Source organism: Numenius arquata, chromosome 11 (assembly GCF_964106895.1).
Source record: "Numenius arquata chromosome 11, bNumArq3.hap1.1, whole genome shotgun sequence".
NCBI lineage: Eukaryota > Metazoa > Chordata > Aves > Charadriiformes > Scolopacidae > Numenius > Numenius arquata.
The window spans coordinates 11,408,792-11,421,405 of NC_133586.1; the positions used below are offsets into that span (position 1 = coordinate 11,408,792).

Consider the following 12,614-nt stretch of genomic DNA (forward strand, 5'->3'; position numbering starts at 1 on the left):
GGCTGAGTATGAGTATGCTGCCTTCACTGTGGGGCAATTTTAAGTGTCTGGAAACACTATGAAGGCAGCAAGTGTCTAGCAGTGCTTTCCCAGAATAATCTCCTAGCAATCGTCATGCTTCCTTACTCAACAGTAGTGTCTCTGAATTTAGTGCTGCCATCAATAGATATTTTTCTCCCCTCAATTTTTTCAATTGTTCTTGAAAAACATGTATATCATTGACCTCTTGTAGCAATGTTTGTTTGCTGCATAGAGACCCTTTCTTCTGTAATGTCCCTTAGTTCTTCTGTTATGACAAAGGGTGAAATACCATTCCTACTCTCTTTCCTCACGCACTTGTGATTTACAGACCTTTGGTGATGCTGAGAAAGGCCATGGGTGCTTAGAAAGGGCAACCACTCTTGAAACATGGCTACACAAAGCCTCCTGTGCACTGTAACTGATAAGCACAGATGGAATGACAGGGCTGCTGTCCTGGAGTTTTACAGTTGCCGTAATACAGCGAAAATATCTTAGGTTATGTCCTTCTTTTTGCACAGTTCAGAATTGATGCTGGTGCTGTCTGCACACACAGATCCTCACAGCAGTCTAGAGCATTTGTCAAGGTATTAAATTGGCATTTTCTTTACCACAGTCTAAAAACCAGAGAGTTTCATGTTAATACGCCTACAAGATTTATTTGACATTTTAATCTATAAATACATGAGGTTTCCACCATAAAAGCACAGTAATTTTCTCAGTGGTCATTGCCACTGCTTACATATTGAACAAAATAATGTGGTATTGCATATGAATAAGCAAACTTTGGTTCTCTTTCTACCTGGAGAGGTCTTAAGGACTAATCTCTTTTACTTGTTAAACAATGGCTTGCAGAGGACAACAAGGCAGCTGAAGGCCACACTGAATGCTACACTCTGGAAAGCTTGGGACACTGTAGAACTTAATTAGTTTTTTGAAGGCACTTTTTTTGAGCATCATCACCTCTTCAGGCAGCCTGGAAAGAATTCTGGCATTTGCATGAGACTCCTTCTTGTCCACGGCTGCTGTTTTGGGGTTACATTGCTCAAGACTACCAGTCATTGGCACACTGTTGCAGCTAAGGGAACGTGCTGTCTTTTTCTTGCCTTGAACAGATAAATAACTGAATAAAAAAGAGGTTAACTTATGTTTGGTAACATGTTGGACATCTTCTGGAAAACAGTCATCTACAGGATCCCCTTGACCTTTCACCTGTTGACTAATCACGCATGTACTGGGACTTGCTGCTAATTTCTTAGGCTGAACCACTATTTTTCTGGAAGGTGTTTTATATTTTCCTCCATCTAGATAAACCTGAGAAGATTTACTAATGGCATCAGAACTAGGCTTAACTATCACATTAGGGATTCCTGCCCCATCACCAGAATTGATGGAGTGCAACCCATAATTCTGGCTAACGATTTGGGCTGCAGTGTGCTGAATGATGTTCCAGTCTTGCAGAATATCTTCCCTGGTTGTGAACTGAGAAGTTACAGTAAAGCGAATGATGAACTTGTCATAAATGGTTGCTGGGATAAGGAAGAGCCTGCCAGAACTGCTTAGCTCTTTCAGGAGTTTTTCAGTCAGCCAGTTGGGACCCTGTTTTAAATATGAATAGGAAAAAAAAATACTATAGTTAGAACTTCCAAATGTCTCTGTAAGAATTCCAGCATTACAAATTCTTACATGAAGCTTATTCAGAGTCCTTAATGTCTGGGGAGAGATCAACTGTGATCAATTCATTCCAAAGAGACATGCAAAAGGTACAATCTTTTACCTTTAAACGAAATACAACCAGTCCAAGATGTCTCTTGGCAGGAATTTCAAAGAGTGGATCACTTCTAACCAATGATTCAAAGAATTTGGCTGTTTCAGTACCCTATAATTAAGGAAAAATAGTAGTTATGTATTGGTTTGTCACAAACCCACTGTAAGACACTAAATTAAGTAGTTAAAAAGAATTCCTTTCCTTATTAAAACACATCATTCCAATGCATGAATGGTAGCAAACAGAAGAATTAGAAAAAAGCTAAGAATTTTCAAGTCTCTCTCATTTGCCCAAATCCTTGACAATGAACGAGTAACTGGAGTATACACAGAAATTGTCTAGAAAAAGGTTTGAAAACAGAATGTGCCTTCTCAGATCAGAGTCCTTTTGTGGCAACCATTGATCCACAATGTGATCCCTTGTTTTTACACTCCATCAAAGACTCAAGCCTGTAAATCTTCCCAGCGATGGGATGAGCAGTCAGTCACAGCCTGCCTCCCAAACAGCTGCCAATTTGCCTCAAAGAAAGCTTCTACAGATCAGCACTCAGAAACGTGCAGAAGGCATTGACTTAACGAGGCACTTTGCATTGCCTATTGCTTCCAAGAAGGGTACAGGAAATGTTTTGTCTGCACAGTCAATCTTTACAGATTACTGAAGAGTAAAATCATCATACATTTAGCCTTCACATGCAAGCTTTGTGTGAGAGAGGGTTTCTGTTACCCATCTTTGCATCACTGAATTTATTCAGCTCAGCTACCAATGAATGAACATAATCCATTTATGCTTGCATTGTTATTTCACATACATGTCGGACATGAGCTTGAAGCTTTTTCACCCCAAAGGAACGAATCACAAACCACAGCTTCAAAGAACGAAATCGACGACTCAGTGGAATTTGCCAGTGCTGTGAAAACACAAGGGTGTATCAGTGAGTGCAAAACCAACAGCAAGGAGTGTCCCTTTACACCGCAAGGTCTGTGGCTTCAGACACTGGTCAGAAATCTCCACTGACACAAATAATTTCATATTACTGGAAATCTGCTAAGCCATCAAAGAAACACTATGTCTACATATTTTTCAATTATTTGAAAAAATAAGATTTGGGTTATTCCCCTTAATCTATGACTTAAATGTGCTTGAATCTTTAGTTAATTACCAGCTAATAACAAGACCTTTTTGCATTTAAAGAGCATTATCAATTTTAGATGTGTCAATTTACACTTTACAACTGAGGGCACACTTCAGTTCCTGTAATTTGCATATTTAAATGCCATCCTGAACGTTTTCCCAAATCAACTACAAACAGCGAGAATTGATATAGGGGAAGACTTTCCAGAGTAAGTAACACCTACTGCATGGAACAGAGTGACAAAACATGTAAAAAAAATACTTCTAGGGAGCTACACAATTACATGCAGGGTCCTATTTAACCACAAGAGGGACTCATTGATAGATTTCCTCCCCGCTCTACACTCACACTCTAATGAAAAGCACTATTGATTTCAAGAAAACAATTACCTTTTGAGGATGAGGGTGAGATCATAGCAGAAACAATTGGCAGTGAATATTCTTTTGTTTTACTGAACTGAAAACTGCTGTAAGATGGATCTAAAGTGAAATGCCTCTTAGCTCTCCTATGAATAGCTTAATCTGAAGAAAAACATAATTCATTCTACTGCTGTTTCAGAGCATGGTGTTTCCATTGCTTACTCCTTTCTCTTTATTACGTATCAGGGATACAAGAAAACCAGCCAAAACACCATCAATAGGAATTACTTCAGCAACACGATGCACAGAAAAGACCCTTCTAACTAAAAAGGCAAGGCTGGATCCTGATCTGTGTAAAGTCTTAAGTACTTCAATCTCTATACCTGAAAGCAATTTTATAATGAATTTTTATAACCAGGGCTCACTTCAAAGTTTTACTATTTAATCTGCATTAAGATCTCAGTATAATTGGTTTTATGCTTTTATGTAATAAGACCAGCTGTAAGATAAGCACACTCCAGAGTGTGAGGAATTTCACATTCTGTTTGAACATTTTATAGGCAATTTAAAATATCAACTCAAACAACAACTTACCATGAAATCAACAGCAGCTCCTGAATTGGGATGTCTGAGGTAGACAGGGTTAACACTGAAGGTTTGATGTAACTTGTATTTATCTTTAACCCTATCAATTGTAGAATGAACTGTATTTAGCAAAGAATTGTGCAGAGAAACACTTTGCAATTTGCATGTTATCCTCTTGGTGTTGTGTCTTGCCTTTACTCACCAAAATCCAGTGCAGTCAAAATGAACCATCATCCATTTAGAAGGGTTAAAAGTAAAGGAATCTGCATATTCAATTCCATCCAAGAACAATCGAAATTCAGGACACACAAATGCTGTTCCTGCATATGCAGCATCAATATGAAGCCAGAGTCCCTCAGCGTCACCTGTTGGAATTGAAATTGTTGTCATTTAAAGGACATAAGCAATCAACGTACATGCTTAATTTCTCAGAAAACTAGGTGCATGTTTTTGCAGGAGGTGGACAAGCTGGCAACAAAACAGCAAGACAAACAATTGACAATCTGCTTTTATTCTAAAGCTGTGGATCCAGACCCCCGAAATAGAGGATAATGCTGAAATCAGATAGACTCTGTAACAAAATTCACTATTCCCTCTTTCATATGAGTGAGGCTTTTTAACATTTTATTTTTGCCACCTGCCTTTTCACTAGGTAGAACTCCCCAGTACAACTCAGTTGCACAAAGCCAGACCAAAGACACGGTGGCAATCAAAAAGGATCCGGAGATAGATAGATGCCACACTCTGACCTGTAAGAGAAAGTGCTGCAGGTCTTCAGCAGCTACTTGTCAGAATTTATGCTGGAACAGAATTTATAACCATGTCAAATTTACCTATTGAACTGGTGGCTACAAAGGATGTCCTACCAAATACTACCTTCAGAATTCCTTTGCTAGGTTAAATATTTATGTATCCATCCTACAACAGTACTGCACTGTCCTGTACAGTCTGTATTCCCTGAATAACCACATTAAAGATTTATCAGTTGGCAAATTTCATCCACCTTAAACTGAATATATTTTAGTATCCTAAGCTAAATCTTACAGAAATCGCACAAAGTCTCACACGGACCTTTGAGACACATCTGAAAAACTCAACTGAGCAGTGTTTCTACTCTCCTTAGTATGAGAATTTTTCATGCCAAAACCATCATTTCTGTGCTATCGTAGTTTAAGATCAGAAAAAAAAAGACACTTACAAATGGGACCCAATTCTGAAAGATTGTCAAAAGCACAGACACCAGTTGTACCCAAAGTTGCACAAACCTAGAAGAAAACAAATCTGTCAAGATGACAGGTTTTAAATAAATGGATGTAGCACTTTAAAAGTGGCGAGGCTATCATATACACTCAAAATGATGTTAAAAGTTTTTTCTTCAATGAAATAGAAAATCTTACACACATTTTAACCTTCAGCTAATGCATTTTAACGCAATAAGAAAAGTTTCAGATGTAATTTTATGTTGACATTAAGAATACACCACTACATCAATATCCCCAACCAGAAAGTTGAACATACAAAGACTGGCACTAGGCCTTTATTTCTGTCTTCTGCAATGGCTTTCTTCAAAGTTTCACCTCTGAGGGAAAAGTTTTCATCCACGGGCAGAAATTTCATCTTCACAAGAGAAATCAAACCAGCCTTTTCTACGGAAGAATGTGCCTTTAAAAAAAGAAAAACAGTAAGAAAGCAAGCTCTGAGGCTGAACAACTGGGATAAGTTACAGCCTTATAAAAGACAGTGGCTGCAAGAAAAGCAGAGGCAGGTCCTTATTACAATCCATTCAATAGAAGCCTGGAAGTTTCTTTTTTTGTAAATAACTAAAACAAATAATACACTGTAATTCCAAGGAATGCACATGCTCCATTTATTTGGGTACTGGTCTCTAAAATGTAATAATAGGAATCCTCACCTTGTGTTTGGAGGGCCATTTATCAAAACTCACATCTTAAAAGGACCCTCTAGAAATGAATCAACCTCAGTTTATTCCCTTCTCCCTGCCATAAGAAGATAAAGACCCCTGAAGTGTGCCTACTGCTGAGCTGGAGTAGACCAAAACCCCTCACAAGAAAAAGCCCTTTTAGTTAACCTAAGAGAGAACCAGCACAAGCTGCAGTTTTCACTGGGCAATACGATTGTTCAGTTCAGGAGCCAAAGGACAGAGCAGGTTTGCAGGCAGAGTCCCAGGGCTGTGTAGACGTTTCCTCTGAGAACGAGCACAGAGGCCTGGGCTGGAGACCACAACCAGGAGCAGCACTGAGGTAACGCCCCCGACCTGTCACTGAGTGGAAGGAGGCTGCGGAGAAGCAAGAGCTGAAGCAGCATGAGATCAGCACCTCGTTACTGCAGTAAAACTTTGTGAAAAACAGGAAGGAAGCGCAGAAATGAGTCATGTCAAACAGTCTCTTGAGGACTGCTGGGACCCTACAAAACCTCACCTCACACTGATTTAGTTACCCCATCCTCAAAAAGCGACATGAGAGGGATTCGTTCATGCTTGTGAGGCATTTGTGGTTGTGTTTTTCTCTTGGTACAGAAATGCAAGCTCACATTGTGTGGTCTAGGTAAGACAGCAGAAACAAATTTGTTTTCTTTGTAACCATATGGACCTACTTGATCAGACGCGTAAGCGATGAGGCGAGAATTGAGTGAGGACTCATCGGTGTCTGGCTCAGAAAGCTTCATGTCCAGAATTTTGTTTTTCCGTGCTGCTAGCAGTGCAACCAAGGTTGATTCGCTCACAGTGCTCTGCGAAAACATTCCTCATTTACTGCAACATAATGTTACTTTATTGCTATTTTGTCAGGGAATTACTGAAGTCATTGAAGTGCTCAGCTGCCCACTCTCTTTTTCTACTCCCGTTTTTCTGGGGCGCAGCGGAAAAATCACTCGCTGATAAGCAACCCTCTGGGACAGCAACACAAACCAAAGCCTTTTGACTGCTGTATATTTTTAACGTGCAAAGCCGATTTGAGGGGGAGTAAATAAATCACATTTTCCTTTAGTTCTTCGACAGCTAAAATGTAGTATCTCCCATAAAAATTGCAAACCTGAGCAAAGCTCCTTATAACCAGAGAGCCTTAGCGCAGATTCCAGGGGTACTTGCTTTGGCCTTATGAAAGGAGGTAAAGGTTCAGGCCTTGATCTTGCATCTCTCAAAGACACAAAGTGGACATGAGAAAAAGGAAAAATAATTTCTTGCGTGGCTAAGGACTGCTGGCAGGAGGACAGAGACAAGGAATTCCTTCTCTCATTATGTAATTGAATAATGTAAGTGAATAATTTGGTGATGTGAAACAGATTGAAGAAACCAAATCTAACTCTCATTTATCCTTAGTAAGGACACAAGAGTACCTGCTTCTCATCCATAACAGAATTAGGACTAAAAGCAACAGCAATTCCTATTCTATAATCTTAAATATTTGATACTAAAATTTGTGAAAGTAACATGAAATTGGGATTTGTCTATTCAAACCTATAGAGCAAGTCTTGTTGGTTTTGACTCCAGGAAAACAACCACCCAGTGGAAAATTCACTTGAGTGAAAACTAAAAGTTCATGAGGCCACCTCTGATCTCCCCTACCTGTAATACTCCTCCGCCCACACTGTTGGGATGGTGGTGCAGGAATTTATCTGGAAGGCCCAGCATTTTAGCCAACCAATCCATCACATTCATTTCTAGTTCTGTACAGGCTGGACTGGAGGCCTAGAAAAAAATCAAAAAGAGAGAATCAGGCTGTAATTCACCCTGCAAACACAGGAGTACAACGCTTAGAATAAACCATATAACACATTTTAATTAATAGCTATTAACACTTTTAATTGCCTTGGGAGAAACGTCACCTAGATGTAAGCCAGGCAGATGACAAGCTTTGTAGCGCTGGATGTAAAAGCAGTTAACTGCGTAATACCGTGGCCCATACCTGGCAGAACACAACGTTATTGTAATAAAAATGATGTTTGGTGAGTTCTGTATCATGTTAAGGCTGCAGATGAGGGCAGCTCCAACTGCCTTGCTCTCTCCCTCATTACCAGTTGCTCTCTTGGAACACCAAATACAGAGACTCTCGCCAACCTCCTTAAAATGCTCTCTCCGGCTTATCTGCATCACCTCAGTGTTGAGCTTCTAAACTATCAATAATTTTAGAGTCATTTAAAAAGAAATCACAATGAGCCATTTGAGACAGAACTGTGGAACTGCAATTCACCGCTTAGGTACGTGCCCTTGGTCCCTAACAAGAAAGGGCCAGTGATCTCTCTTCCAACAGAGGACAGTTAAAGGAGGCTTTTTGAAGAACAGCAAAAGAAAGGTGACTGTTCTGCAGCATTTGGCTTTCCATTTATGAAAGAATCGGTTTACATTGCAAACTGAACAGAAGTCTATCAAAACTAGATTGAGGTGATGGAAACGGTCATTTCTGTGTATGCAATAAGCTTATCTGATATAATAACATGGAGACCATAACCATCAATTTCTTATAGGTTTATGAGCTTCTACCGCTTTCTTACATGGATACATAGATCTAAAAATCTGGGCAACTCCACCACTGGAGAAAACATTGGCTTCAGAACGCCACAGAAGTATGCAGAGTCATAACCAAGTAGCGCTGTGTAGCTGCAGGAGGATACCCAACACTCATGGCATTCTGGGACAGGTCACCAAACAATTACTTTCAGAAGAGGAAAAATAGGGAATGTGTTCTCTAAAAGGAATAGGGGAACTGGAACAGAGCCCAAGCTGGCTTGCAGTCATGGGCGGTGGCTGCTCTATCGCCTGCAGTGCTTGTGTAACAGTCTTGGCACTGAGACTAGACAACGGAGAACTACGTTTGCAGGGGGATATGCAAAGAATTAGAAAACAGACATTTCTAATGATATATTTTCTTCATTCACCTCTTACTACTAGGTAATGTTTGCTCTCATATATTCTACTTATTTATTTATTTATTCAAATTACATTTTTCAGTTATGCAAATGACATACAATTGGTTAAAGTAAATAATTATACTGACTCACAGAACAAGAAAGAATGACTATGACCTACTCCTGCTTAATACGCACAGGAGAATATCTACAATACCAACAAAAAATTTACCCATGTGAATCCCAAGCAGTTAATTGCATCAGCCAACATATCTCCAAGGAGTGAAGGCCAGGAAGTAAGAGCTGGAAAGTAGGCGTGCATGTGTGGGCTTTGCCAATGGACTACCTAGAACAAAATTGTGGAGAAGTTAATTCTGAAAATATCACAAAATTCTGCACGAGATGTAGTGATTAGCATCTGTTTAAAGCGATGGAAAAGGATCACAGTAACATAATATATGCAATTATAGATCTGCTGGCAGAAAGCTAGAGAGATAATATCAACAGGAGTGCAGCACTAGCAAATGATAACACTGTGTCGTTATTAGATAAATTCCAAATTATAGAAAAAGCATTTATCTGAATTGAACAGGCAGACAAAGATTCTGAACAGGAAAGAATGGTCTTTCGAACATTGCACAAAGGAATCAGAAATATTTATCCAAATATTTATCTTTTTAAGTGGAGTCCTTGCAACAAAGTTGCTCTTGCTCATTTTGTCATCAAACAACAGCTTGCTTTTAGCTACAGACAGCAAATTACAATTATATAGCCCCCCTCTATACACCTGAAGGAGCCTGTATGTGGGACACCAGTTTAAGCACGTTTAATGTGACTACTTCTCCTATATCAGACCAAGTCTCTGCAAATATCTATAAAGAAAATTTTTAAATAGACTTTGAAACAGCTTCTTACATAAAATGTTTAGTTAGACAATACAAACTCCCTTAGCAGAATCTGCAGTACATTGTACTATGCAGTACAATGGGAAGGAGACCTTTCCATTCAAAGAGCAGGAGGCAAGTCTTACATGCTCATAACCATGGGCAAGAGGTACTTCACCTTGCTGTGCCTGAGTTTCCACAGCTCTGAAATTGAGATGATGCAATTCAGCATGCAGAGGCCTTGTGAAGCTAAATTCACCGTGTCAGACAATTTTTTCTAAGCAAACATGAGTTATTCTTAACATATAAAGTATTTAAAAAATACATTCAGTCCATCCCCTAAAATTATAGTTAGGAACACCACAGTGGGCATAATGTCTACAGGATTTATTCTACATTTTGGATGTTTTCTTTATTTAGATAAATGTTCTGCAGAACCTGTGCATTCCCAGGACTTGTTGCTCACCCCAGGTCATAATGACTTTTTCCTGTCATGATCATACTTTATTTCTTACCCCTGGCATAATAATCTTCTCTATATCTCCAAAGATGTTGTCCCAGCTGTCTGGGTCCATTGGGGCAGAGTCCGGCAACTGGGCTCTCATGTAACCTGGCTGTACGTCAGGAGTCACCCGTCTCTCTCTCACATTGCTCAGGTACTGGCAAATGTAATCCACCATCTCTTTCCCTGGAAGAGGCAAACCAGTGCTTTGAGTTTCAATTGCGGGAAAACTAACTAGTATTGCCAGCACTTCATGCAATCTGTCATTAGCATTGGACATGGCTCAGAATACCGCTCTCAGCATAGCCACGGGAACTAACCTTCCTACACCCTACTTTCCCATCTAATAATGTAGGGACAACGCTTCTAAAACAGGCTTCATGAGGACAGAACACATTCACAGGGATATTTCAGTGTCCTCATTGAATAGTTCAAACATACCTTCAAAATACAATCATGGTACAAGTACAGTTTGTTTGATTACTGAGAGAATAGACAGACTTTCTTGCCTACAAATTAACTGAAACCACGTTTCATAGAAATTAAGTTTTTATAACTCCCCATGTCATTATGGCATACCCCCTTTTGCATCCTTTGAAAACAGCTGCACAGCTCCGCACGTTTTCTCCACTTTTTAGGCAATCTCCTCCAGCTCTGGGACCAAAGTTTGCTGCCCATCTCCAGAACTGTGCCACTATCACTGAAGTTTCACGGTGTCAGCCAGGGAAGAGCCACTGTGTATAACCCCTTAGCACAAGTTTATTTAGCACCACAGTTTTGCAGCTTTCCCACAGTATTTTAAGTGTAAGACCAAAAAGCCTAAGTTGTCCACTGACTCTATATCCATTAATTTAAACTCAGCCCTGGGACACATTTTTGTCTCAGCACCAGCAGACCTAAGTCTCAATGACACGTGCAAATAAAGAGTACACAGCCCATCCTCGGTTCTGGGTACCACTCCCAGCCCTGCAACAGTTGATCTCCATGAGCAAATGCTGCCTATTTCCAAGAGCAGAGGATCACTCACCTCTCTGTCTGTACTCCTCAGGCTCCATACTGACTCCTTCCAACAGCACCTCTTCAAACCCAGGCCACGACCTTTCAGAAGCTGTGGGCAGCTTGGTCTGGTGCCCTGCTAGCCGCTTCGCCCTTTATAGCTCCCTTTATCTCTCAGACTGACGCATTCTGGAAAAGGTTTAACGTAGGCAGGTTATTGGTGAGTGTTTATCTAACTCCTCCCAACCGAGGGCTTTTACAGTCTCCTATGTTCTCATCTGTGCTCTTTTGATGTTTAAGATAGTATATTCTAAGAGGAGCTGCCTCTGCACTAACCCTTTCCCATTTTCAAACAATCTTTCAGAAGTCTCACAGTAATTCATTGTCATGAATAGAAGATATTAACATCAAACTTGTGGGAGAGAAAAAGCTCAAGAGCTTCCAACACCAAATAACATCAACCATAGAATCATAGAATTATAGAATCATCCAAGTTGGAAGAGACCCTTGGGATCATCGAGTCCAACCATCTACCCTACACTACAAAGTTCTCCCCTATACCATATCCCCCAACACCACATCTAAACGTCTCTTAAACACATCCAGGGATGGTGACTCAACCACCTCCCTGGGCAGCCTGTTCCAATGCCCGACCACTCCTTCTGTGAAAAATTCTTTCCTAATGTTCAGTCTAAACCTACCCTGTTGGAGCTTGAAGCCATTCCCTCTCGTTCTGTCATTAGTTACCTGTGCAAAGAGACCAGCACCAACCTCTCTACAGTGTCCTTTCAAGTAGTTGAAGAGAGTGATGAGGTCTCCCCTCAGCCTCCTCTTCCTCATGTTACGCTGCACACCGAAACCAGAGCTAGCAGGTGCCATTAAAACAAGGCACCAGCACATAATAAACTGGGCACTGCAGGCGGGGATTTTTTTTTTTTTCTTTTAAGGAATTGTGGGACTGAGTTTTCCCAAGAAGAGAGTATACCATCGTTCCCACAAGTCTTCAGTGCCTTACGCTGTCAGTCCCTTACTGCTAGAAGGAAAGGCATTACAATTATTGCCAGTTCCAGAACTGCAATACAAAGAAACAGTGACCCTCTCTGTGGATGTCCTGCCTTTCCAGACCAGACCACGTTACACTGAAGGGTGATGTTGCTCCACTTCTATCACCCTAGATGTGGGAAAACACATCTTTTTCCCCCTAGTGCGCTTGCTTTTCACATATGATATGCATAAGCACTGGGTTTTGTCCTTGTATCTCCAGAATTCCTCCAAGTTCTCCACCTGGATTGTTCTCAGTTTGGAAGAACAGCTATGTAGAGTGCTCCTTGTTCCAGTTCTAGGACTGAAAACACATCCTGACCTGTCTTTGGCAGCACAACCTCTGACACTGTACTCAGTGTTGAGCTCTTCTCATCTTCACCAGAAGGAACTCACTCACTCTACACTGATACCAGGCAGCCCTGGGAAAAGAGAGAGAGGTACGACTTACAGATGAAGCACCAGA

General features: G+C 40.5%; 1 protein-coding gene across 2 annotated transcripts; it reads right to left on the minus strand.

Moving 5' to 3' along the window:
• Positions 1 to 855: 855 nt before the first annotated feature.
• On the minus strand, positions 856 to 11,166 carry HDC (histidine decarboxylase). 2 transcript variants are annotated; one of them, XM_074155819.1, is made up of 12 exons: positions 11,139 to 11,166; positions 10,125 to 10,297; positions 8,958 to 9,071; positions 7,446 to 7,568; positions 6,476 to 6,610; positions 5,381 to 5,524; positions 5,061 to 5,127; positions 4,065 to 4,227; positions 3,872 to 3,962; positions 2,595 to 2,693; positions 1,796 to 1,897; positions 856 to 1,617 (listed from the first exon to the last, which is right to left on the minus strand). In XM_074155819.1, the coding sequence occupies exons 1-12, from the start codon at positions 11,164 to 11,166 to the stop codon at positions 856 to 858; spliced, it is 2,001 nt and encodes a 666-aa protein (XP_074011920.1). The 2 variants fall into 2 exon arrangements, with proteins under 2 accessions (XP_074011920.1, XP_074011921.1); XM_074155820.1 differs by lacking the exon at positions 2,595 to 2,693.
• Between the last annotated feature and the right edge of the window lie 1,448 nt (positions 11,167 to 12,614).